The following is a 27,830-nucleotide window of genomic DNA, read 5'->3' as shown; positions in this document are numbered from 1 at the left end:
TCCCCCTACATATAGACAGTTCAGTGCAGTATATGGAAAAATAGTTGGATTTTTTTACTCCTTAATGGAAAAATTTTGCCTCAAGCTCACAAGTACAAAAATCTTACTAATTATAAAATTTACTTTGTATTCTTTTATTTATAAAAAACTATTTTGAGCTTTAAGTGATTTTTTTTTTAATTGTAATAAATTGATAACAAAAATTCCCTTTTCTGGGAAGGAAGTATCTTTTCTTATTCACTTAAATGAGATTTTTAAAATTCATAAAGTAGTTGTATTAATAATTCTTTGCTCCTGGATACACACCTTGGAGCCTGGAGGACTAGATTCTCATTAGTGTTATTGGATGCTTTCAATTTTGAAAGTTTTTTTTTTCCCCGTTGCACTGAAATCTCTTATGATCAAATGTTCAGCAGGATTTAATCAGAGTTGTAAGTGCCAAATCAATTTTTATTTCTACTACGAGAACTATCTAGCGTGACTTACCAGATATAAGAAATAGGAATGTGAAATTTGGATAATGTTCTATTTGCATGACTATAAAATAATACTGCTTATAAAGTTTTAAGTGCTTTTATGTTCCTTGCTCTGTACATCATTTTTTTTCCTTTCTGCTCTTTATTCCTGGCTGTTACGCTAATGCAATATCTTATCTTTGGTCTTAAGCCATCACATTAGGTATAGTTAAATTAAGTTTGGCAGAATGAAAGAAAAAACCTGTCTGCCTGTTTTATTATCATAAAATAATGCATTTTCACAGTTGTTTGGCATGAGAACTATTTTTAGTTTATACTTTGAGGGACACTGTTGAAAGGTTTATGTATTTTTGTTTTCTCATCTTGAGAACTTACATGATCTAAAACCAAGTTCATCTGAAAACAAAGTTAAATCCTAGGTACACATTAGAAAAGTTTATTTACATAGGTCAGTGCTGTGCATTTGGAAAACTGAGGTGTCAAAAATTTACCAAAACACCTGGGACAGGCACCAGGTGTGTTCTTCGGATTTAAAATGCTGTTTAGTCCTTGCTAGTTATGAAATGCTCATGTCTTCTGACACCTGCTAGAGCTCCATATCTCACTCGCCAATGCAAAATATTAACGTTTTTAAAAAGAAACTTAGTCCCTATGAAAGAACATGATTTAAGTATTGACAAATTAGTCATGTTCAGCATGCTTAAGTTTTACTTTTAGAAGGAGCTTGAGGGACTTCCCTGGCGGTCCAGTGGTTAAGACTCCACGCTTCCACTGCAGGGGGCGAGGGTTCGATCCCTGGTCAGGGAACTAAGATCCCGCATGCTGCGTGGCATGACCCAAAAAAGGGGGGGGGGTTGATTATTTCTTTAACAGATTATACTAGCTTTGAATGAAAAGAATAAGAAACCAGTATGTAAATAATTTATATTTTTTGCAGGTATCCATATAAATATATTACTTGGAAGACCTAGAAATGCAAAGTTGCAGTTGAAACAGTGTTTGTTATTTATCATTTTTAAATTTAAATTTTTAATTTTTAAAATATTCATATAATTCCTGATACATCCAAACTGTTTACTTACTGTAGAAGTTTCCTTTTTTTTTAGCAAAGAAACATATTCTACTAAGACCATTTACTCAAAAATGTCAGTATACAAGTTAATGCGGGAACTTGTAGAGCCTTGAATCTCATTCCCTTTTGCCACTTTAATTACAAGACATATTTTCAAACTTAAAAAGATTTTTTAATGTATTAAGTCATAGTTAGAGTAGAAAGTGGTACTTGAAGTTTCTAACTTTGCCAAATACCTCTCTAATTTACTTTTATATTATATGTGTCAATTGCCAGTGTGAGAAGACAAAATGAAATACGTTGTGAAAGGTAACTGTATTATTTTCTGGCTCTGCGTTGTAAAAGGGAAATCTCTGTGGTGGAATATGTTGAATATGGCAGCTCCTTTTGAGCAATGTATGATTTTTTTTTTAAAAAAGCTTTAGGTAACACAAAGCGGTGGCTTCATTTTTAACCTTTCTTATGTTAATGTAGTGTAGGATTGTAGTTAGGTAAGTTTTCCTAATGTCACAGAATAAATTAATTAGTAGGACGGGATGAGTTGAAAACCTGTCTCAAGCATATGTAATTTTTCACTGTTCTTTAGCTAACAAAATAGAAGTCTTAACATCTGACCCAAAAGTCTCTTATCCTGTAGGCTCTGGAAATTTTCTTTAAGCACCAGTAGTGCCTTTAGGAAACATACAAGCTAAACATTAAAATTTTCTTGTATAAACTGACCTGACATAAAATAGTGATTTGTATTGTAACCAAAATTCTACAGCTGTGCCAACTTGCAGGAAAAAAATAGTGCATTTGGTACTAAGTGTTTACTGTAAGAATTGTCTTGATACTTAAATTCAGACAAAACCTGATCCGTCTGTAGAGTAGGAGACATTCAAAATAGAATGTAATAATTCTTCAAATCCTTATATGGGTTCTATACCCCAGTCTCCTTTCTCTGGTTGTAAATATTGCTGATTACTTTTTGGGGAATTGAGCAGTGACCACATAGAGCTTTTGTTTTCTGATTTAAAAAATAAAATTTATTGGAAAGGTTACTGCTTACCTAGGTAGAGAACTAATTGTCATCTAGAATCAAAGTATGTACTCGGTGAAAATCCAGTGCACCTTAGTCTTCATTTCCAGCAGTCCTGTATGTCGCTTCTGGTTGTCTCAAGGTCAGACTCACATATTTGATTGCACTTCCTGTAATGGGCTGCAGTATGCCCCTCAAAGCATGTCCCTGATCTCCTTAGCTCCAGAGCTGAGGCTTGCAGTTTTGCTCTTGAGAGCTGAGGGTTTGAATGAGACACAGCTATATTAAGGTATCAGGCACTAAGCAAAATTAATGAGGTGGGAGGCAAGGAATTGTGAGAAATGGGAGTTTCTTGAAATTTTTGAGATAGAGCTTTGATATCAGATGAGCAACCATGATGATGCAGGTGCTACTAACCAGTTCTTGACATGCTTCTAAAGTTGCTGGTGATTTTTTTTCCAACTAGAAGAGAGAAATTATACATTTTGAACAGAGTTGTCCTCTGTCTTGAATTTCATAAATCAAAATATAAGCACCAAAAAAATTATATGCTGGTGCTATTTTGTTATGAAAAACGTAGGTTCCCTTTGTTTTTTACCACATTGTAAGATACTAAACTTATGAAAATCATAAAATGGAGGACAGTGAGACAAAGATACTTGAAGTGTTTGAAATATATTGTATTGAAACATACAAACATATTTGACATTTATTTGTCTTATTTTTGTCTTATTTTTGCTTTCATCTTGTTACTCTCTGGTTCCTGATTCTGTCTTGTGCCTTCTCCCGCAAAAACCCGCCTTAGACCTGTGTTGCGTGGTGGGTCTGCTGCCGCCACCTCTAACCCTCATCATGACAACGCCAGGTAAACTTTGAGACTTTGTAATTACCAGGGTAGAGAGTTGACTGAACGTGTAGTTTGCAGGACGTAATGCATGTAGCAGCCACGCCTTTTATATTATAGCTTGAATCTCTACAGCTTTTCTCTGAGTACATCCTGTTTTTCTCTGAGAACAGTGAGTCTAACCATTCATGACATTTGGCCAAAAGAGTATAAAGAAAAATAGTTATGATACATTATCATGGGAACATCAGAGACAGGGTATTTAAACATGGTTTTAATAGCTTATTGGCGATCATACTAAAACACAGAAAAAAATAATCTTAAACCTTGTTTTATGTGCATCATTTTAATTGTTGCCTGAGGCTCTGTCCAGCATTTCCTTTTTAGTTGTTAATTGTCTGTAATGTCACTTTCAGTGTGTAGATAAATGTGTCTGTAAAGCATCATCTTAAATTGGGGGAAATCAGCATTGGTAACCTGAGAAGTTAAATGTTTAGAAAGAGAATTTAGTTTTAAGAATTTTTGTCGTCCGTTGATTAAGCTTTTCTCTCTTATTTTTGTCCCTTTCACACTTTCATATATGCTTAGCCTGAGTAGTTATTTCTTCCTGTCACGCAGAAGGACAGATAGAATGGCACATACGAATACTTTAAGGTTCTCAGGTGCCAAAATCTCATTTCCCAACTTATTGGGTAAAAAAAAAAAAAAAAAAAAAATTGGTTAGTATTTACAGATCTCATTTCTGTAATATTTTCAGAGCCAATTTTATTTATTTTAAGCAGAAATGGATTATCTGTAGCAGTAGATTTAAAACTGTCAGCAGGGGCTTCCCTGGTGGCGCAGTGGTTGAGTGTCCGCCTGCAGATGCAGGGGACACGGCTTCGTGCCCTGGTCCGGGAAGATCCCACATGCCGCAGAGCGGCTGGGCCCGTGAGCCATGGCCACTGAGCCTGCGCGTCCGGAGCCTGTGCTCCGCAACGGGAGAGGCCACAACAGTGAGAGGCCCACGTACCACAAAAGAAAAAAACAAACCAAAAAAACTGGCAGCATTATTTCTATGATGAGAGGAAGCAAGCTGGCACGTTCATTTTTAGGCAAGAAAAGAGGGAAATACTGGTTTCTCATTAATACTGCATTCAGGTTAGAAAATTGAAAAGTGTGTCCTTAGGGGTCCCTTTCCACTCTGCTGACTTGTTTCTTTTTACAATATTAACTCAGTCCGTTTTAAGTTTTTCCTTGTGTATTTCTCGTAAGTTTGTGATCCTTTTATTTTTCTGTGAAAGTATTTTCAGGCAGTGATCTGACTTAGATTTCTTACAGAGTTTTTAGCTCTGATCAATACAGGTTTTAGTTTTAAGTCAAATTACACAAGTAAAGTCTTTTGTCATATCCTTAGATTTCTTAGCAAATGAAGATTTCCTTTACAGATATTTAAAACCTTAGTTCAGGATCTAAATTGTGGGGAGTCCCTTTCAGTTATACTTCATTCTCTCTCTTCAGTCTGGGTCCCTTTACCTTTGAAGCAATTGCTTCTATTGTTGTTGTTTTTTTCCCAATTATTTATCTCATGTATGACCTCACAGAAATAGAAGAGTTTTATTTTGAGGATAAAGTGTAGAGAAGAGGAATCTTCAACCCTTATGTTTTCCACTAATTGTTTAAGAATTCTGCTTAATGTTCAAAGGAATAATTAACTCAGATGTTTGTAAAGCCATAGTTCTTAGCCCCTACTAACTTAGTAGCTAACTTCTCCATCTGATGCTGTTACTCTTGGTATTCCAGTATATTTGCTGTGTTCCCATGAAGGAAGGGGCAGATTAGGAGAAAGCAAGTTAATTTAGCCCTAAAAAGAACATTTAGAGATTGTTCTAGATTATCTAAAGTCAGTACATACCATCTATCATTGAAACTGCAACCTATGTAATTAAAATCAGCATTCAGAATGATGACACTGCAGGATTATACAATTAAAAATTGTTTTATGTTATTTATTAAATATTTTTGAATTATTTTCAGTGGCATTTGTAACAAAAGGATTTTCTGAATAGACTTGTCTTTAACGTGTCTGGAGGAAAAATATAATTCTGTTCATACACGTTTGTGTGGTAATATGCTTTTTGTAATAGGGACTTGCTTGAAATATTAAAAATATCAATATTACGCTCTATGTGCCAACCTGTAGATTACATAGGAGTAACTTTTAAATGCAGTTTATTTATAATCCACTCATTTGGAAAAGTTAATGTGCCATTTTACTGAAATAACCATACAGCATTCAAATAGTAAGGATATAAATATACGAGGTGAATTATATGGTATGTGAATTGTATCTTAATTAAAATATATTTTAAAAGTGGAAATCTGGGCAAAGAGGAATAATAGCATTTGTGTGCATTTGTATCTCAGAAGTTTATTGTCATTCATTTAAAAATCGGTGCGCCTTTAGAAGTAACTGCATTTGAACAAGAAATACTTTTTAATGTTTCTCTAAGGTTTGTCTTAGTGGCTTTCCAGTATTATTTTATACACCGCTTCTTAATTATAGTATTTAAATTCTGGATCTGAATGTAGTGACAGGATGTATTCAGGTGATTTTATAATTGCTTCTATGGAGACACAGTAGATAATAAGTAAAAGGAAATAAGAAGTGAAGAGTGGAAATGGCAAGAGAAGAGGCACTGAGAAGAGTAGGAGAAATAAAACATGATCAGAGTCTTCCTTTTTCAGCTGGAGTTTGTTTACTTTGTGTTCCCTGCCATGAGTCTCAGCAGGGACTTCTGAGGAACCACATACAGACATCAGATGGTGGGAGAATTGTATTTCGTTATATGCTAGCACAGCAGCTCTCAAATCTTTTCAGCCAGGTATCCTTTTTAACACTGCCCATCCCTCTGAGTTGAAAAGTGTCTCCTTATTTATATCTTTAGTCAGGGTTTCTTCTCTTTCTCAAACTTTCAGGACACCTTCCTAGTATTGTAGGTAGTTTTTACGCTAAGCTCTTTCCTTTCCTTTGTCAGTACCCGTTCAGATTGGTAACTATTTTAGTAATTTGTACTGTTAAATACCAGTCTTTTTAACAGTTCTCTGAGCATTACACAATATATTACATGATTTGACTTGGCAGGTACTTTTAGTTCTATTCTAATATTAAATCATATTTTTATTTCTTATCTGCTAGGTATGGCATTTCACATATAGATACAACGATTGAAGGAACCTCAGATGACATGACTGTTGTAGATGCAGCTTCATTAAGACGACAGGTATTTAATGTACCAAATATCATATAATCCTAAATTATATTCATATAATATTTAAAGTGGTAGTTCCTAACATTTTATCATTTTCTGTCCAGTGGAACCCATGGATTAAAATATTTTATCTATCAAACTATTTATTAAGCCATAATTGACTTTCCCATTTTGATTAAAGACATATTAAACCACTATTTACATGTTTTGATCAGCATAAAGCAGTATTACCAAAATGGATTGATGTAATTCTAGCCAATAACAAAGAATCCTAACATTTTAAGCAAACCAGTGCATCCATAAATTGCTCTGAAGCTGAGATGACCCTTCACAGTTGGAGCAGGCGGCCTGGGCCTTTTAACCCCATCACAGACCAGTCGGTGGATTCATGCTGCCTTCATAAGGGAGCATGAACTTGGGCAAGACAGTTGTTCAGCCCAGAGCTATTCACAGTAGGGACCAACAGCCGAGGACAGTGCTGTCAACCAGTGACACTCCTAACAGGTAGAGAATTAGCCTTTTAGTCCTGCAGGGTGGCAGGTGACAGGGCCCACTATAGTAGGTTAATTATTGGGATCCTTGTAGTAACTCAGAGAAGGCATAAAACAGTTAAAGCAGGTTAAAGGTGAAAAACTGAAGCTGAGTGACAGAAGCTCATAAGAGAAGAGAATTTAAGTGAATTTAAGCTGTCGTGGGTAACATTTTTTCTATATATAGCTTTCTTTATTTTGCTCCAAATGAAACTCTTCATGTTTGTAATAATTCTTTTTACAAATTAAACTACTTTGTAAGAATCTGATTGCGTCATGCATTAAAGCTTCTATTCATTTTTTGATGTTGTTTTTTACTTAGATAATCAAACTAAATAGACGTCTACAACTTCTGGAAGAGGAGAACAAAGAACGTGCTAAAAGAGAAATGGTCATGTATTCAATTACTGTAGCATTCTGGCTGCTTAATAGCTGGCTCTGGTTTCGCCGCTAGAGGTAACCTCAACTCTCAAAAATATTGTCTCAACAGCTGGAAATATAAAGAATTTGCAAACTTCTTTATTTCTGTCTTTGCATTGTATGCCGTTTTACAGTCCCCACCCTGAAAATGTATTTCTCCCAGAAAGGATGGGGGAAAGACTTATATTTGCAGAAGTAAAGGTATGTCCTGTCACTCGACTGTATTTAGTTTTCACCAGTTCTGCCTGGTTTAACACCTACTTAAAATTCTCCCTTTGCATGTGTTTTGTAAATAGGACCTAGTTTGTTTGTTTTGTTTTGTTTTTGCCTCATCAACCTGCACAGCTAATTCTATGAATGGGAGAGAAAAAAGTGTACAGAAAATGGATTTAGAGAAGTGTCTGTAAAGGAAAAATAATACTTTATATTGTCCTGTTTCTGTCCTGTCCTGTTTCTCAAACACTGTTAGATTAAACAGTTTAGTTAATAGACATTTTTGCATCCACATTTCAACATTAACACTACTGAAGTCATGGTCTGGTGTCAGATTTAATAAACTCAAGTCACCTCATGTTTCAGGATCACCTTCAATAAAATAATTCCTAAGATTTTCAGCAGTTTAAGATGAGGGCAAAATGTGCATTTTTATTTTTATTTTAGTTTTGCAGATGGTTTTCTATAAAGTACATTTTTACTAAGTCCGTGTGTGAATGGTTTAAAAAACTACAGAATAAGGTACAAATGTAGTGTATTTAATAAACTGTCAACCAAAGCTATATTTGTGTATCAAAAGATTTTATTTCATCATATTGTGCTGTGAGCTATATTCCATATTATGTTTCTTTATATGCACCTAAGTTTTCCCGGCTCTGGAGCAAGTAAAGCAATTAATGACTTGGCAGGTAGTAAGAACCCACTTGCTTCCTTTCAGATCTTCGCCCTGGTAGTGGTAGGCACTGGTTTTGTTACAGCTGTTTTTGTAATTTGTAGTGTCTATAAAGTGGTTCAGATACCTTCAGCTGGGCTTCCCTGGTGGCGCAGTGGTTGGGAGTCCGCCTGCCGATGCAGGGGACATGGGTTCATGCCCCGGTCCGGGAAGATCCCACGTGCCGCGGAGCGGCTAGGCCCATGAGCCATGGCCGCTGAGCCTGCGCGTCCGGAGCCTGTGCTCCGCAACGGGAGAGGCCACAACAGTGAGAGGCCCGCGTACCGCAAAAAAAAAAAAAAAAACCCTTCAGTTGTGTTGCTTTTTCCATTGTATTTAGCTGATATACTAAATCTGATGAGATTAAATGCATCACTGAAACCAAGTGCTGGGAACCTTTAGTTCCCAAACTTTTTTTTCCTTTTTTTGTTTCAGAAATGGATAGAATTTTACTTAGGTGCAGTATTCTCCATATATCTTCAGTATCTTTCTACCAAGGCAGTGAGTTTTGAGAAAGGCAATTAGGGGAAATTCCTTAGATGTAGGTATATTGAACTGTTCTGTTCTTGCTTCTCTCCTGTCCTTCCAAAAAAAAAATACTTGGAGGAAGGATTCTTTTCTTTAATTCCTAGGGTTTATCCTGAGTTTGGTGAAAATTTTTTTTACCCATGAAAGTCTTCTGACTTTTATAATATCCTAATGATGTCATTAATTATATTAATTCTATCTTTATATGTATATCTCAAGGTAATTTCTGTGAATAATTGAAACAACAAAAATGATTTAAAAAACAATGGATAAGGGCTTCCCTGGTGGCTCAGTGGTTGAGAATCCGCCTGCCAGTGCAGGGGACACGGGTACAAGCCCTGGTCCGGGAAGATCCCACATGCTGTGGAGTAACTAAGCCCGTGTGCCACCACTACTGAGCCTGCACTCTAGAGCCCGCGAGCCACAACTACTGAGCCCGTAAGCCACAACTACTGATACCCGCCTGCCTAGAGCCCGTGTTTTGCAACAAGAGAAGCCACTGCAATGAGAAGCCCGCACACCACAACGAGGAGGGGCCCCCGCTCGCCGCAACTAGAGAAAGCCTGCACGCAGCATTGAAGACCCAACGCAGCCAAAAATAAATAAATTAAATTAAATTAAAAATAATAGTGGATAAAGTTAACACCTCTTTTGTTGGGCAGGCGTGAAAAGGATTGATTCCATAAAAGTCAAAAATGAACATGAGCAGGAACTCCAGGAGATAAGCACAAAAGCTATTTTTCTCCCTATTGACTTTTACCAAACTGGAGACCTAGAACTTTCTCTCTTAATGGCTGTACGGGGGTAGGAGATATAATTACATGTCTTCTTAGGCAGGCATTAGCTATAACAGGAGACTCCTGCATGAAACTCAAACCCCAAAAAACTACACCCTCAGTGAAAGGGTAAATGAGAAATCAACTTAGCAGCCAAAGGGGGACAACAAAGAAACATGTCTTCACCTTGTCACAGATCTAAAAACAAAAGAGCTTGCGTCTCTCTTAACTCCAAAACCAAGTCCAGCTATGCCAGCCTCCCTTCCCTAGAAGTCATTTTTCATCATTGTAAGAAAGTGGTTTGGGAGTTGAGAGGAACAGATTCACTCCTGGTCAGGATGGTCAGGAAATACTTCTTAGATATTTGAGCTGAACCTTGAAATAAATAAATATATGATTTCAACAAGCAGAGAATGAAGAAAAGATTCCAGATGCAGGGAACAGTGGAAGAAAAGGATACAGTCAGGGCCAGTAACAGAGTAATCAACCTACCATACTCACTAGTGCCCTACAACTAAGTAGCAAGTACAAGTGTAGCAAGTACATTGTGCCACTACTTTCGGAGCTCTGTTTAAAGGTTGGGTGTTTTTCACTTCTAGGAATACTTGTTGAAGCATTTGCTGGTTATCGACACTCTGAGGGATAATTTTATGAAAATATATTTGCAAGAGAGCTTTCCTTCTTTTCCTGCATGAATGTCTGTTATCCAGCTTCTTGATCATATTTGACACTGAAATTGAACTTCTTCTGGCCTCAAGTTTGGAAAAATGTAACTACCGTAACTTGTTCTTTTACTTACAATGTATTATCGTGTCAGTAAGTAGAGAGTCGTGTGTGCACAGCACTGACCTCAGTAGTAAGCGGTTATAGCAGATGTACCACAAGCCCTGCTCTTAAGGAATTGACAGGTTAATGGAGGAGGAGGGAAATAAGGCTTATTAAAGAAGTAGAGGATTATAAAAATAATTTTTTGAAGTAGAAGGAATTTGAGATATATGCCCAAGAACAGGGAGAGAGTGTTTCAGATGGTGGATGCAGTAAAAAAATAAAAGTATAAAGATTCCAAAGTGAGATTGAACATGGGAATGGAAGTGAGAAATAAAAAACAATGAGCTTTGTAGCTGACTAGGTGCATGTTGTATGTGTGTGGGGGGGGGGGGCGTGTATAGATGTGCATTTGTAAGTTTAGGTTCCAGGGTGGAGATGGCATGTCCCCAAAAGCCACCTCACCACAAGTGGCCTGTCGGCTTTAGGCATTTAATCAAGGCTGCAGTTTCCACAGGACCAAAATTGCAAAGAACTAACTTGCCAGCTATTTCAGCTGACTGCGCTACTGCCAACCATCCTTTCTTTTGCCCTCTGAAATGAGAGGCTCACGTCTCTGTTCATGACCCTGTAGAAAACTGGGGTCATCTCTCACCCATTTCCAGGCTAATGAAGATTATATGCACTGTCATTGACTTGTTCAGTCAAATACAGTGAGCTGTCGTGTTTATTTTACTTGTGTTTTAATTTTGTGGCTCTTGGCAGTTTGACATTCATTTAGTAAGTGTTGAGTCTTGGCTAAAACCTGAGTACTAAAGATAGGATTAATTCATTCAACAAAATATTCGTAGTGGCCCTACTTTGTATCGGGCACGGTACTTGGTACTGACTCTCCTGGGAGTGAATAAAAGAAAAATATCCCTGTACCCATGCAGCTTATGCTCTTATGGGGGAGAGTGAAATTTAAGAAACAAGTACACATTAAAATGCTATTGCCATTGTGATCAGTACTGTAAGTCAGCAGTCCCCAACCTTTTTGGCACCAGGGACCGGTTTCGTGGAAGACGTTTTTTCCACGGGGTAGTGGGGGATTGTTCAGGTGGAAATGAGAGCGGCGGGGAGCGGCGGATGCTGAAGCTCCGCTCGCGCACCCACTGCCCTCCTTCTGTGTGGCCCGGGTCCTAACAGGCCGAGGACCGCTACCGGTCCACAGCCCAGGGGTTGGGGACCCCTGCTGTAAATGAAAGAACGCTAAAGGAGAGAGTAAAGGGAAGCCTGCCTTCCATTAGGCTGTTAGGGAAAGCCTCTCAGAAAAAGTGATACTTGTGCTGAAGTCTGAAAGATGAAGAGGATTTAGCCAGAGCTTAGACAGGTGGGAGTGGGAGGTGGGAGCTGGGCAGAGAAGAGGCCTTGCTGAGGACCTGAAGAAGGAAAGAGCTAATGAATAAATGGATGAGAAGGACATGGTCCCTGTTCTCTTAAATTGTCTTATTAAAGTGATGGATTTATAAACAAAAATATTTACATTACGTTGTGACAGGTATGATAATCGTGGTTTGGGTAAGTGCTAACTTAGTTTGTTGAAATCATGCACTCTGGGAAGGCTTTCTCAAGTAGTAGATTTTTAAGCTAGACCATAAGGATAAATAGGTATTTATAGGAGTATAGGAAGATGGTCTTTATACAGTAAATGGGTTCAGAATAAAATGCCTATAAGTTCTTGATGTTATTGATTGGGGGGAGGGGGACAGCTATAATATATGTATTGTAAATTATTTCTAAAATCTTAAGCCCAGTGAATATAAATAATTGAAATAAAAAGCAGGAATGATCATATTCAGAAAATTGTAGATTTTGAGTTTTGTCTATTTTATAACGTTTTAATATGGTAAATACGCTGTTTCGTTATCCTGTCTTAAAGTTTGGCATATATATAAGCCAGATTTCGAAAGACTGATTTTTTTTTTCCTAGGTATTTATTGTTTTTTAATTATTGCGAAAAATGCGAACATAGGAAAATTGAAGAGTGTAATGAATTGCCATATGCCTATCACCTAAATGTAACATTTTTCAGTTGCTTCATTTTTTAACTGAAATGTCTTAAAAACATGACATTTTCCCCCAAACACATAAATATGCATTTCTGAAAAATAAGGACATTTTCCTACATAACCATAAAACCATCATCAGGCATAAATAAACTAACAGTAAGCCCTTAATATTACCTAAACCAGTCCTTGTGCAGGTTCCCCCAGTTATCCCCAACGAGGTTCACGTAATCTGTTTGGTTGAATCATGTCTGTCTCTTTGCTCTCTTCACCTAGAATAGTTCCCTCCACCCATCCAACCTCTTGTTTTTCTTATACTACATTTTCTTGTTGAAAGCAGGGGACTATTGTCTGTTTACTGTCCCACCTTTTGAATTTGTCTGAATAATGTCCTCTTTCCCTGGATTTTCTGTAAGCTGAATTAGGTCTAAAAACTTGATTGTATTTAGATTACTCTTCACACTTGAATAACTCAGGGGTTAGGGGCGCCAGCTTTCCACGCAGTCAGAAATCCACATGTAACTTTTGGTTGGGCCTCCATATGCTCGGTTTCTCTGTATCCAGGACTCTGCACCCACAGATTCAACCAACTGCAGATCATGTAGTACTCTAGTATTTATTTACTCTTGGAAGAAATCTGCATTATAAGTGGACCTGCACAGTTCAAACCCGTGTTGTTCAAGGGTCAACTGTATATATTTAACTTTTTTGAAGTATAAAGAAATGCAATAAAAAGGTCCCATACTTTGGCTTCCAGTATAACTGCTGTTCCTGCTTACCCTCCTCCCTCCCTCCCTTCCTTTCTCCACATACGAGAACATAGTTAGAAAATCCGAATAGTACAGAAAGACACAAAACAAATTGACAGCTTCTCTCCACTTTTCCCCAAAGTCAACCACTGATGATATTTTTCTTTCCATATGAAAATGTGCATTTACCAACATGCTTCAGTGTGGCAGCTTGACTTGTTTTTTAAGTACATCAAAGGTGACTTTAAAAACAACCTTTGGATTAAACTGACTCATCCACAGCTTTCTAGATAATGTTCCATTATTGAATTTCTAAAAGCATGTCTTTTAAATGTCATTCTAAAATGGTTCAAACTAGTATTTCCGTTTTATTATTATTAAACTACACAATTCGGTTTCTTCGCTTAGAGACTCCTCCACACAGACAGCCAAGGAAGCCGATGAGTATCTGACTGAGCCCAAACAGGGTCTCAAGAATGCCCACAAGCAGTAGACCTAAAAATACTGAGAAATGGATAATCCTATGATTGTTTTCTATAGAATTGAAGTGTAAGCTGTATGTTCTCCAGTTACTGGCTGTTGTGTTGTTGATGGAGGGATTATTGAAATCCATAGGAGAAACACAAGAGTCGTCAAAGAACCACTGCAGATCGAAGGATTCTGGATGAATGGCACTGAACAAAATGAAAGAAATGATAAAGATAAGATATTCAGGAATACCACTGACCATCTAAAGAATGCAGCATTGTGCCTAGAAAAGGACATGTATAGTAAAACAGAAAGTGCTTTTGAAACATCGTGCCCAGAAACTATAGCTAAGATGAGGGTTTCTGAGCATGTGCCGTTGTACTCTTAACAGTTGTAAAACGTTGACATCATATATCCCATCACTCAACAAGCATCTACTCTTAGGTTGAACTGTATGAAATTTTCTATGTCAGAAAGTGTTGAATATTAAGTTTCCTGTGGTCGCACCTATTCATGCAGGCGCTCTTCTACTGGCTAAAGAAACTAAAACGAGCTTCCCCGTTCAAGGAGCTCAGTTCTTAGTGCAAAACTGCTGTGTTGCGTCTGTTCTTAAACCCGATGTACAATGTTTACTCACAAAAGGCATTTCAAATATGTCTGGTTAAAACCTTGTTGTAACAAGGTATGGAGAATGAGAAACTTTTAGCCCTAACACATCTGTCCTGACATGATTTATCTTTGGTTTTCTACAGTAGGACTAAGTGTTCTTAGAGAGTTTGCATTTCTGGATACCAGCAACTGATGCGCAGCCTGGGAAGAACAACAGCATGTCAGCACATGGAATATGAGTATGCTCATTGCAGTTTGCAGCGAGCGTAGGGTCACTCTTCTGTAATTGTTTACCCTCCGTAACTGTCTGTCTCCCCAACTAGAGTGGGAATACCTTGATGCTGTGACCTCCAGCTTGGCCTGGCGCCTGGTACATGGTGAGTAGCCATGAGCTGAGGACTGAATGTGTATAGCATGTGTGGTTGAAATCTCTAATTTTCTACTCCAGCTCTACTAGTAAAGGGAGTTTCTTTGGATTTTGATCCACAACAGCTGTGGTATGCAAATTTTGAGAGATTTTTCTTTTTTAATGCAGCGAGATAAGGAAAAAGGGAAAAAAAATTTTTCATGTAACTACAAAAGTGAATTCTAGTTATTTTCCATACTGAATAATATGTAGGTAACGAATGAATTAGGTTGTTCTTTTCTTCCAGTTTTACAAATTGTGCCTAGATTCAGGCACAGAACCATCTTACAAGACTGAAATGAGCCATTTCCATGTAACTCTTCAGCATTATTTGTTACTCTGTGAGTTAAACTTTTGATTCATTGTCATGCTGACTGTGTTTCTATTATGTTTGCATGATTCCATTGGCTGCTGCTTTGTTTCTTTCTTAAGGCTTATAGGTTAAGCCTCTAGATTTTTTTTTTACTTATTGTGTTTTTATTCAGTTTATCAAATTATAAAGGTAATGTATGCTTAGGGCTTACAATTTTTTTAAATATTTATTTATTTATTTTGGCTGTGCCAGGTCTTAGCTGCGGTGCACAGGATCTTTGTTGTGGCACGCGGGATCTTTAGTTGCGGCATGCAGACTTCTTAGTTGGGACATGCATGAGGGAACTAGTTCCCCGACCAGGGATCAAACCCGGGCCCCCAGCTTTGGGAGCGCAGAGTCTTACCCACTGGACCACCAGGGAAGTCCCAGGGTTTACAGATTAAATTAGATCAGAAGTGGAGAAAGTCAGTGCTCCCTTCCTTCCCCCAGGGCATCCTCCATTACCATTCTCCAAAGATGAAAGTTAAGTTTTTGGTGTATATTTCCAGAAATTTTTAATATACATGCACATATGCAGCTATAGATTTTTAAAAGACAAGGATAATCCATCTAAGTCAACTACCCCTTTTAGACAAGACCATACCCAAAGCATTCTGAATGCAGTGATTCCTCCATTTCTCTGCGCTGGGGCCAATTGGGATTAATGTGCTAAATACCTAAGAATCTGTCCCACGCCGGATAACGTGGCGCTGGGGCAGCACCACATTACCCTCACCTAACTAGCTACAGCTGTGTGAGACGGCAAACGGTTACTCACGTTACGTTTGTCAATGAAAATTCACAACTGGAAGTTCTGTTGCCTTGAGAGTTACAAATGAGGGGGCCCTCCGCGAGAGCCTGGATGGACACCGTCAGGCAGTATGCAGCTCCAGTGACCATGATCACATTCAGAAGTGATGAAAGAAACATCAAAATAAAGTAGGCACATTTGCACACGTTACATGTTGCCTGTCTGTTCCCAGTTTCAGCAGCACATGCAGTCTTTATCGTCAGCTGCCGCCATTCTGCTGACACCTTACAGTCCTAGATCTTCAGATCACCGTTTGATTAGGTGTGACTTACACACGAAGGCAGAGGGCAGAGTGCCTGCCATTTCATTAGACTTGCTAAAAGGTCATTGGTCTTGCCACTGTTTCTGAAAAACCTGAACTCTTATGCTCTACGTGAACCTTGTCCATTTCAACGGACCACTACAGTGTGTCAGGAACAAAGATAGACTGTAAAGAACTAGCAAAGTAACTATAATCCTATATGAATACCAAATGTCAGGGAAAGGTAATTTAAAAAATAAATAAACCGAACTCATGGCTATAAATATGTACCCTTTTAAACAGTGGCTCTCACCCCTGGGAGCACATGAGAATCACACAAGGTGCTTTTGAAAGATACTAATGCAGAATCTCAGGGGGGCCACCAGGCATTGGTATGTTTAAGATTTTCCCCAGGTGATTCTAATGTTCCCATCAGGCTGAGAACCATTGCTTTAAAACCTCAAGCTCAGTCAGGAATATTTACTGTGATTTCTTATTTATTGATCTACCTGCTTCCTTAAAGAATTATGAGAGCCCTCAGTGTTACTTCGTAACAATGTTCATGGCATAAATAGTATGATGACTGGGAATTTGGGAGTCTGATGGATTTGGATACAAACCTACCTAGTAACTGTGCTACACTGGCAGGTTATATGCTTTCTCTGAGGATCAATTTCTCAGTAAAACAGATCATAAAATGTATGGGTTTTCAGAAGAATAAGATAGCGTATTTGAAAATGTTCTGAGTATAGTGAGAGAAGGTTAATAAATATTAATTTCCTTTACTTTTAACATAGTTACAATTTTATACATACCAAATGTTTGAAAAAATAAGTGTTGTCTCCTTTAACTTAACTGGATAAGGACAATTAACATTCTGCTCCTAGTAAACCAGTCTTTCACATGCATAAGAGAACTGAGGATACTTTTTCCCTAAGTATTTTATACACACCACAAAAGTAACAAGTATTTGAGTATCATCAGATTGATTACAGCCCTGAGTGCAGACATAAATCTCCTTTCTTTGAAAACTTTTAGACTGAAACCGAAGATTGAGGAGAGGTCTGAAAGCTCGCTCCAAAACCAAATTTTTATGGGAAAACAAAAAGACAAACTTCACACTTTCAGCATTATCATATAAATTATTCTAAATAACATGTTTCTAGGACCAGCCCTGCCACTGGAGCCACACGGTGATTCAGGAGATGCTGACGCCTCGGCGGCTTTGCTGAGATGCCGGTAACTGCTTATGCACCAGACCAGCTGTGCTGTGCTCACCCCGGTTTTGTTATTGCAGCATGCTCTTTTCCTCGCTGCTAAGGACATCGTTGTTGCTGGAATGACCTGGAAATTACATCAACAGGAACAAAGAATATTATTACTTCTCATCAGATGATAAAGCAATAATCTTCACTTTCTACTTGCCCGCAGTTGTGGGAAGCCAAGAGGCTTAAGAGAATAAAAAGGACATGTGACAATGTCCTTGATCTTGTGACCCTTAACGATCCCCATTTGGACCATAAAGATTAAAAAGGGGGAAAGGATGGGGGATTTCAGTATAGCAATTTAAAACTTCCGTCTACATTTTTACTTTGAGTCATCATTAGAGAGACTTGGATTTTAAATTATTTATTCATTCTTTTGGAGGAATGTTTCTGAAGGAATGGTTGCATCATCCAAAATTCACTTTTTTTTTTTTTTTTTTTTTTTACTATAATCTGCAACCACTTACCCAATTTCCCCAAAATAGTGTGAATTAATCTGGCAAGGATTCAGAAAGGAACTTGATGGTTTTGTCTGCCTGGTAGTTAGGAACTAAGAATTCTGTCACTACCCTTCTCCCACTTCCCTAACTTTCCTCTCACTCCCAGGGTCACCACCAGCTCAGTAGTTCCCCAAACTTATGATTTGAGAATTACTTTTAGTTCTACATTCTCCTTTCTACTCCTGTATCCATGGTATGGAATGATCTCACTTCACACTGATGTTTAGAAATCTTGTATTACATTCTGTGTCAAGGGAACACACATTGCTGGGGAAAGCTGTAAGAAATGATGCCATGTTCACAGGACTTAGGTTAAAGTTTCTAATAACTAGTCAGCAGCTATAACTAGGAATTCTTCATGAAAGAAGTTTTGTATTATTGGAGGGTTAAATGTCGATTACTTCCTTACACTTAAGATATTTTAGCCATAAGTTTTTTGCCATCTCAGCACAGCTGCCCTTGAGTAGTTCTTCTCTCTCCTTCCACTCTTGTTTTCTAACATTTTACTGAGTCCTAACAACATACCAGGCACTGTTATAGGTGCTATACGTGTTTTAGTTCATTCACAGCCTTGTAAAAATCCTATGAGGTAGGGCTTCCCTGGTGGCGCAGTGGTTGAGAGTCCGCCTGCCGATGCAGGGGACACGGGTTCGTGCCCCGGTCCGGGAAGATCCCACGTGCCGCGGAGCGGCTGGGCCCGTGAGCCATGGCCGCTGAGCCTGCGTGTCCGGAGCCTGTGCTCCGCAACGGGAGAGGCCACGGCAGTGAGAGGCCCGCGTACCCCCAAAAAAAATCCTATGAGGTAGGTGCCAATTATCCCCATTTTACTGGGTCGGAAAACTGAGGCACAGAAAGCTTGAGTAACTTGTCTAAGGAAGTGGAAGAGTTGGGAGTCACAGCTGGGCATTAGGGTTCCAGAGCCCAGACTCAACCACTATTCCAGTCACACTGGCCGATTGTAGCAATTCTCTGTTCCTCCTTAGAGCTTGCACATCCTCATCTTCCCCACCACCATCACCCCCTCACTCATCTCATTGTCCTCCTCCTAATTGCTCCTTCCCCAATCCATTTTTTCAAGACCATGTCCACCTTTGTCCTTTCAGAGCAGGTCTCGGATTGAACAGCCTTACAAGGCAGCTTTCCTGACAAACTTCACCCCACTCTGACCATGTGCTGACTCCGTGTCACGTATGGAAAACACTGTATTGTTATCAAGCTTTGCTTGCATACTGCCTTGAACACCAACACTCTTATAATTCAAAGGGCACGTGTATGTATGGCAGCCTAGCCATTCAAGGCATAGCTGAGAGCCCAGAAGAAAAGGGAAAAGAAATGTATGTACCCAAATAGGTGTCAGTGTTCATGGGCTAAATTTCTTTTGTTGTACTTAGAAGTGATACTGCCTTCTGAGCTTAAGGAACAAATCATTTAGAACAGGAACTGGCAAACTGGCCCACTGCCTCTTTTTTATAAACTTTTATGAAAACAGACATGCCCATTCGCTTACTTATTATCCACGCTGCTTTGGCGCACCAGCAGTAGAGTTGAATTATTGTGAGAGAGACTGGCTCACAGAGGCTAAAATATTCACTACCTGGCTTTTCGCAGAAAAAAACGTGTTAACCCCTGATTTAGAAAATTAATCTGTTAAAAGAAAGAGCAACATTAAATTATAATTAAAATGGATAAATCATTCCATTTTCCTTATTGATGTAAATTAAACTCTGCTAACTTTCTTGAAGGTTAATTTATTTCAGAGATGCTGAAAGAGATACTTTCATAGTTCCCTTCTCTTGAAAAGGAATTTTATAAAGTAATAATAGCTTATCATGTATGAATCCTCACCTGGTTGACTTCATGGCATGTTGACACATCTTTGTTACATCATTATGGGTAAATTGATAACTATTTCAACCATTTTGCTTATTCAGAGCTTTGGAAATTAGAGGGGCTCTTTATAGGATGAATATTAAAATGTGAAAGTGTGTGTGTGTGTATGTGACTGAATTCTAAGTCTTCCAGATAATCTCCTGCACAAATAAGTAATCTTGAGAATAATCTTTCTCTTCAATTCCTAAGCACATTTGAATGCATGAGTTTTTGTGAAACTTTTTCTTGATAGTCGTTTGTTTTTATAAAGAAAAGAAGTAGCACTGTTTATTTTTCCTTACAGAAACCCATATTTTCATCCAGTTTTAGAAATAAGGCATATGATTTCATAAGTGAAGTACAGAAGAGCTTTAGACCATTACAACTCTAATAGAATTCAAACTTTCAGGGTTCCTCTAAGTACTTGAACATGAAAGTAACAAACAAAACAATGGCTCATTATATAAAATCTATTTTGAAAATTTTTGTTAGACATAATATTTTCTAATGTAACGTTCAACAATTTCTTCTCTGTTAAGATTTTAATAATTGGTGAATTATTACACAATAAGTGAACTCAGTAAATAGGCATGATTAAGATTAGGCTTACAATTAATCTATAAAATAAAATGGCCTTTATTTTTTAGAGGAAACATTTCAAGGAAACATTTCAAGTCGTTTTTTCAGGACTTGGATAAAGAATGTGTATTGATTTTTCCATTTAGCAGATAATAGGTGAAGGTAATTACATAACCTTTTTGCTCTTAGTTATGGTTTCAAAGATGATAAGGTTCACCTCTGTTTTGGGTAAATCATAAAACCATAAAATGACTGTATTTTATGAAGTAATCAGTAATGAATTCCATAGTTTTTATTATTGACTACTTCCTGCAAAATTCCCTGTTTTTGAAACAATACTAATTTAAAATGCTACAGATTAGAAAGATTTCAAGAACTATGACAAAAGTGCTTATCACGACAGTGATTTCTTCATTAACTTTTCTGTGTATTTACAAGTATATTGAGAGTTCAATGTTTTGAACTAAGTCGGTATTTTGATAGATGTAAAGGACACAATTCCCTTTGAAAAAAGATATTCTTCCACATTCTATATATAGCCAAGGATCAAGAAAATAACCTTTCTATCACCCACTTATTTGCTTGTGAGCCTAGTCTAGAGTTTGAGGCTCTAGCTATAAAATGTCTATTGAACGTTTCAAAGAGTTGTTTGATACTTTGAAGATATTCCACAATACCGAGTAATAGTAAGAGCCTGGCGTGATACCAGCACATTGTTAATATTTATTAAGGTGATAAAGCAAACTTAATCCTGGAACAAGAAAAGTCCAGGACTTCCCTGGTGGCGCAGTGGTTGAGAGTCCGCCTGCCGATGCAGGGGACACGGGTTCGTGCCCCGGTCCGGAGCCTGTGCTCTGCAACAGGAGAGACCACAACAGTGAGAGGCCTGCGTACTGCAAAAAAAAAAAAAAAAAAAAAAAAGTCCAGATTCTCTGAAACAATTTCATATTTATATAATTTTTCTATGCTTCAGTTTCCTGGTCACTTAAGTTTATTGGTTAAGTTATAGATCTTGTCTTTCCCCTTTGTCAGCCTGAGACAGGTGATAGGATTATGTTGCTAATACTGGTGGAAAACAGAGATTTGGAGTCAGATAAATCTGGAATTGGGTTTCACACCTACTATGTGACCTTGTTAACATTCTTAACGTTCTGTTTGCTGGTCTGTTAAAATACAAATGTTAATAACTACTCAGCCAGATTATTATAGCATTTACATAAGATAGCATAATGTATGAACCCAGTCGTTAGCACTTAACAGTGGTCTCTCTGTTTCATGTATAATGACCTACAAGTGTTTTCACGTGAAGTCTGGAGATAAGACTAGAATAAGACTAGAAGCAGTAACTGACCATCATTGTAACACACATACACACACACACATACATCCAAGCAAAGGCGCATTTCTCTGGCATTAACGAGACCACAAGTGGGTGTTACAGCACCCAAGTGGTATAACAAAAACAAGGCTCTTGAATGCTGAATTTTCAAACTTCAATTACATCCCCATTTGACTGATATGGGAACAAAATCACAGGATAAATGATTTGCTAACAGTAGTATATTGGGAAATATACAACCAGAATATCTCAACATTCTGTCATGCCTGAAAACAGGATTTATTGCTCTACACAATGGGTACCACCCAGGCCTACTGAATCAGAATTCCCAGAAGGTCTGTGAATCTACATGTATTACAAGTGCCTCGGGTGACTTATGATCAGATACATTGGGGAGTTGTATCTTACGCTGCTCTGCTGCAGATTTCAACAAAGACAGACCTATTAAAAACTATCGAACATTAAACAGGCACCGTAATGTATGAGTTGTAAAAGATCTGAGTCAAAGCATCCCTGAGGTCAGAAAGCCAGGGTTTCAAGTCCCAAACCTCTTGGGCCAACTCCCCTTGGTGCAGACAATGCCATATTCATGCCTCACGGTTATCATCTAGGAGACTCATCGGGCATGGAATGTTTCTTGCCCTTCCTTTTGAGCACTTCTTGCTTTTGCTGTATTCCCTGTGAATACTTAGAGCTGGTTTTGGCAAAGGAAAGCTGAGGGAATAAATTCAAAAAGTCCCGACCACTAACTATGAAGCTTGGAAGAACAGCCTTATATGCGAAGAAGTATGATACATAATTACCCAACCAACTTTTATCAATATCTTATTTTTTGCCCAAGCTCCCTAGCCTGTACCACAGTTCATTTAAATTGTTGTTCTTCACTGATGCCAATATAAATTAATACCATACTCACTGATCCTCACTATATCCTAAGCCAAGACATAGCTCACGGCAAGGCTGCAAGATGGCCTTTAGACCATGTTCAGTAAAATAGCTCCAAATCAAGTCAAATAAATTTCACTCACCATCAAACCTGCTCCAATAATCCCAGGGAACAACCATTCAAAGCAAGAGATGGGGTTTTTAAAAGTTTGGTCTTCCTCCACTAAGTTGACAATTAGAGGTATTGCATTGAGAGTTACTCCCAACAGAAGTAGAACCAGCAGGCTGAATCCATTGCAGGCTGTCCATCCTTCACAGCAGGTCATGGTCACCCCCTGGTTCGAGGAGAAACCCTGTCAGGGTGGCTGTTTTTGTGGCACTGTCTTGCCTTTTATCCTGAGCTTTCTAGTTAAAGCTCAGCACTTACAAAAAAAAAAAAAATTACAGAAATGAGTTCAGAGTCCAGTAGGGCAGGACATTATTATGAGGAGTATTGCAGGAAGTAAGGACGATTTTACGTTACCATGGGGTGGGGAAGGTAGGTGGGAAAAAATATCTATGGTTGCTACTAGATAAATTTATGCATGGAAATCGGCAGATAAAAAAATGGGTTTAAGATACACTCTTCTAACATATTTTACATTATACCAGTATGCCATATAAAAAGTAAAAACAAGAATATCCAGTTACGATGACCTATTTTTCTTGTTGTATTGATATTATTACCAGCTATGGAAGGTCCTTATTTTGAAATTGTTCAACAAGAAAATGAATATATATGAGATTGGGAGAAAACATTTTCTCTGCTGCCAATGTTCTTGGTTAGTCAAAATGTTAGGGTTCAGTTTCAGGCTGTATGCTCACACACACAAAACAGGCTTTCTACTTCTTGGTCTCTACCCTGTGAAGACTGACTGGTGGTCCTGTGTCTGTTTACTGTGAGATGCCTCTATATTCTCATAATAAATTATCCCCCTGTTAGTACTTTAAGCGGGATTCTTTTTTTTTTTTTTTGAAAACAAAGCCAAAGTTACTAAAACCAAGGATAGAAAAGTATACAAATAACTTGCCGTACTAAAATAGCAAAAGGAGTCAAGCAAATGGAAGGATTCTATCAAGCTGGGCAAAGAAGCAGGATTCCTCTCGGCTTTGGAAGATGGCTAGAATTTGACACAAAAAGATGGTCAGAAAGGTATTTCATGTACCACTGTCAGTTGCAGAAAACCCAAACTCTTCTAGCTGTGCTAAGCTGGAAGAAGGATAATTGGGGAATCGAGTACAAAACTGTTGGGAGGGCTGGAGGGGCAGTCTCCAGGAATGCCTTCCAGGACATGACTGCTGAATGGCCCCAGGGGAACTTCTGCCTCTGCAGTCCTCCTCACAAAGGCAGGGAAATCAAGAAGCCACCTCTGGAATGCATACACCGCGCAGCCGCAGTCCAGGAACCCACCGCCACTGCTGCTGCCACTGCCCCTCCTCAACCTCAAGGGTAGACAGGACCCTGGAACGCTGAATTTGACTTCTGCTGCCACTGCAACTTCTTCTTAGCTTCCGTGAAAGTAGTATCTGGACCCAGGAACATTGCGGCCGTGCAGAAAACTCAAAACCCCTGCCCCCCATCTTCCTTCACAGCCACAGACAGAAGCAGCAGAAAGAGGGCCTCTACCTCCTTGCTGTCTTCCATATTGTTACTGAAAGTGGGATCTGGCTGCTCGCCACTCAGAAGCCAATAAAGAGGCATGTTGGTGGAAAGGAAAATTTGCCGAGGGGAGGGCGGACTCCTGTCCAAAGGCCGACTTCCCACCCCACTGACAATCAGTGGGCAAGAGCTTTTATAGACGGAGGCTGGGGGCTACCTGCAGAAACAGCACAGTCAGCTCTGAGAGTCATCTTGAAATTGGTCATTCAGTGGTCTGACCAGGGTCATCTTGATTGTTTTAAGGACAGTTAATCTTCAGTTCCAGGGTCGGTTTGTTCCCATCACCTTGAGACCTGTTCTCGGAATTGTGGCAGCTTATGTCGTGGCTACAGTCTGGTCATCACGTAGTTAACTTCTTCCACCTGATGGGGCTTTCAGTATCTATAACACAGCTCGCAGGATACGGTTCAGAATAGTATCTATAGCCCCTGAGGAGGAACTAAACGTCTTTGACTTTGCTTAATGACCAAACTATTATTATTTGCTCTCCTTTGACTCTTTTCCTTTGTTTCTGCATGTTCTCACTTCTCTGATTAAACTTACTCTTTTCTAAAGTTTTTCTACAGACAAAATGCAGGCTGAGGACATGGGGTGGGGGGCAGGCAAGGACCGCAGGGTCCTGCTCCGTTTCAATATCGCTCAAGGATTGATCTAATTATTGCAATATCCAGACTTAGATGTAGAGTATTCTGGAAAATGTAGTTTTGCCACCCATGTGGGATCTTAATTCCCCAACCAGGGATCAAACCCGTGCCCGCTGCATTGGAAGTGTGGAGTCTTAACCACTGGACCACCAGGGAAGTCCCTGGAAAATGTAGTTGGTAATCATTCCAGTCTCTACTGTACCGAAAGCTATACTAGAATGACATTGAAATGAATATTGAGGAAGACAATTCACCAGGGTGATTTCATTTAAATTGTATGGAAAAATCTTTCTCTAGAGTAGCTGGGATTACCATTACTATGTACCATTTTAAGTGATTTCAGTCATGTTTGTGTTTCTTCCATGTCTTAGATGTCTAGAATGTCTAGATATACTTACATGTCTAGGATGACATGTAACATTTTAAAAACGAGGTAAAACTACCTGTTTAATTCACATGAGAACACATCTCAAGAAAACATATTAGAAAAATATGTTTTTTCGAGGGATAGGACTTAATATATGAGAGAGAATGGAGTCACAGCCAAGTCATATTTGTGCCATTGGTGAAAACAAGAGGTAAAGCAAAAGCACTCTGTTTTGTCCTCCCCCCGCCCGACCCAGTGCTTCTTCTCCTAGCCCACCGCACACCACGGACCTAGGAGCAGTAAGGATTGTAGTCAAACACCAGGGACCACATTTCCTAAAATTCTCTAGCTTTTACTGTCTTCTGCTCACTCCATGGTTGGAGTTAAGTAGCTCCAACCATGCACTGAGTATGCCTGACAGTACTACCCCAGGAGGAATTCATGTGATATGAATGGGTATTAAACATTCACCCATGTTATGTCAGTCATCCTCTTCTAAACACACTTCAGTCAAATCAGTTGAGGCTGATTTGACTGAAAAACTTGGGCTTTGTACACAGATATGGCTAACTGTCCACTAACATTTGTGTTTTTACATTTCATGTAGAGTGGTTGAGAAGTGTCCACCCAGCCCCGGACTACATTTCCCAGTTACCCATGCCTCTGGGTTGGGCCATGTAACTATTTCTAACCAATGGGAAGTTATTTTCATCTAAGGAGATTACAAAGTGATGGAGGTCATCCATTTTCTTCTTTTCCATCTATAGTTTGGAGACAACCAAGCTGCTCTGGAAGTCATGTGCTGAAAATATCAGCTTCCACGGACCTGAATCTGTACCAGCTAGAGACCCCAACCCCTGCGCCTTCTGCCCACCTAGGACTGCTCAGGATAGTTGACGTCAACAAGCAATAAATGTCTATTATGTTAAGTCATTGTATGTTTTTGTGTCAATGTTAGAGTAGCTAGCATTACCCCAATGAATTCAGTGTGTCCCTTGTCTTTCACCTTAAAACCTTCCAGACCTTTGCAACATATTGCTGAAAGTCAACTCCATCATTTCCACCCCTCCTCAAAAACATCCAAAAAAAATGAGAAGCCCGTGCACCGCAATGAAGAGTAGCCCCCGCTCACCGCAACTAGAGAAAGCCCGCGCATAGCAATGAAGACCCAATGCAGCCAAAGATAAATAAAAAACAAATCAAAACAAGACACTGAGATACCGTATTTTCCTAGAGTTTTATTCAGAAATTATATTTAGGAAGATTAGGGAACATTAGAAACTGTAAGAAATATACTGTACTGGTTATATACTTACTGTATATAACCAATATAAGTAGGAATACAAGTGCAGAAGTTCCACAAACAGAAAAGTAAATGTTTCAAAAGAATGAAATATATTTAAAAGTATCATTTCGTTCTGCTGACCTCATTAGTGGGAATTTTTGCACCCTCAGAACCAGGCTGTGACCTATTTGTGTTGCAGGGCAGATTGTGACTGATGGATCATATTGGATTGAGAGTTGTTTATATATACATAAACAAATTTTAATGCCCACGGTAGCCAAAGTATATACAAGAGTCTGTGGGGTAGAGAGCCTGTGAATTTAATTTTGAGAACTCAGTAGACTCCTGTACTGCTAAAGCTGAAAAGGCTTGTAGAGATTCTCAGCTCAACCTTCGCATTTTATAGATGAGAAGTAAGACAGTCAGATTCAGGGAAGCTGAGGTGACTCACTCATGGTTGGGCCGGGACTTCTAACTTCCAGTCGGGTGTCTTTCTGTTCAATTGTAAACTTGAGATTTAGATGAACCAGCTGGTGGACAGAAACCAGACACAATCCCACAGCATGAATCAGATCCTGTAGACAGACCCACCTTTGGATCTGTCGGCCCCGGAACACGAAACACCCTCTTTCCAAGAGCATGGTGGCTCTCCACCCGGCCACATAAACAGGATGGCAGGAGTAGCTAGAAAAACAGATTCAGTATAATTTTCTATTTGGCAAATTGAGTATGGGTTACCTTGGAAACACAGCAAAGTACCAGTAAATTTTGGTTTTAAGCTATGGGCCCTTAAGGAGACTGCAGGGGAGTGAGAGCTTATGTACAAACAAGCCATCTCAGTGCCACATGCTGAGTCCTGTTTTAGAGTCAAGTCCCAGTGGTGGTCCCTCCTTCCCAGAGGAGGTCTCCATGGGGGTGATTCGTCAATAATCACAGGAGTTTTCCATGCACCCAGCAGCACCCTTAGATTTGGGCAAGAGGCCTGAGGCCCTGCATGTTAGGGTCCCACATACCAAAAGCATATGGGCATAAATCTATTAAAGAATACAAGGACCCCTCTTCCACGTAGGATCCAGAACTTGGCCCGTAATCCTCAACATTCGCTGCTG

General features: G+C 38.9%; 2 protein-coding genes across 19 annotated transcripts in view; one reads left to right on the top strand and one right to left on the bottom strand.

The window, feature by feature from the left end:
- The window catches only part of MFF (mitochondrial fission factor), a 47,720-nt gene extending 26,336 nt beyond the window's left edge, over window positions 1-21,384 (top strand). For 8 of the 18 annotated variants that reach the window (XM_089916280.1, XM_089916283.1, XM_022567858.2 and 5 more), the window contains 4 exons: window positions 1,825-1,857; window positions 3,372-3,431; window positions 6,589-6,673; window positions 7,514-8,387. In XM_089916280.1, coding sequence (XP_089772406.1) covers window positions 1,825-1,857; window positions 3,372-3,431; window positions 6,589-6,673; window positions 7,514-7,645 — 310 coding nt within the window. In that variant the 3' untranslated portion in view covers window positions 7,646-8,387. The other 10 variants (XM_022567855.3, XM_022567861.2, XM_022567859.3 and 7 more) reach the window with 6 other exon arrangements.
- Window positions 12,032-23,052, bottom strand: TM4SF20 (transmembrane 4 L six family member 20). The gene is made up of 4 exons (XM_022567867.3): window positions 22,870-23,052; window positions 17,569-17,633; window positions 16,016-16,168; window positions 12,032-14,076 (listed from the first exon to the last, which is right to left on the bottom strand). Exons 1-4 carry the CDS (start codon window positions 23,050-23,052, stop codon window positions 13,785-13,787), a joined length of 693 nt encoding a protein of 230 aa, XP_022423575.1. The 3' UTR covers window positions 12,032-13,784.
- Between the last annotated feature and the right edge of the window lie 4,778 nt (window positions 23,053-27,830).

Source organism: Delphinapterus leucas, chromosome 8, assembly GCF_059928025.1.
Source record: "Delphinapterus leucas isolate spDelLeu-1000000601 "Yukka" chromosome 8, BTC_Dleu_Yukka2, whole genome shotgun sequence".
NCBI lineage: Eukaryota > Metazoa > Chordata > Mammalia > Artiodactyla > Monodontidae > Delphinapterus > Delphinapterus leucas.
Note: the sequence above shows the minus strand (reverse complement) of the source record. Positions and strands in the feature narration are given on the sequence as shown.

Coding starts and splice junctions, on each gene's coding strand:
- TM4SF20 (XM_022567867.3), bottom strand. CDS start 23,052: ATGACCTGCTGTGAAGGATGGACAGCCTGCAATGGATTCAGCCTGCTG. Junction 16,169..17,568: donor TGCTGCAATAACAAAACCGG/GGTGAGCACAGC, acceptor CTACTTTATTTT/GATGTTTCTTTCATCACTTC. Junction 14,077..16,015: donor TTTTCATTGACAAACGTAAC/GTGAGTAACCGT, acceptor CATTTTGTTCAG/TGCCATTCATCCAGAATCCT.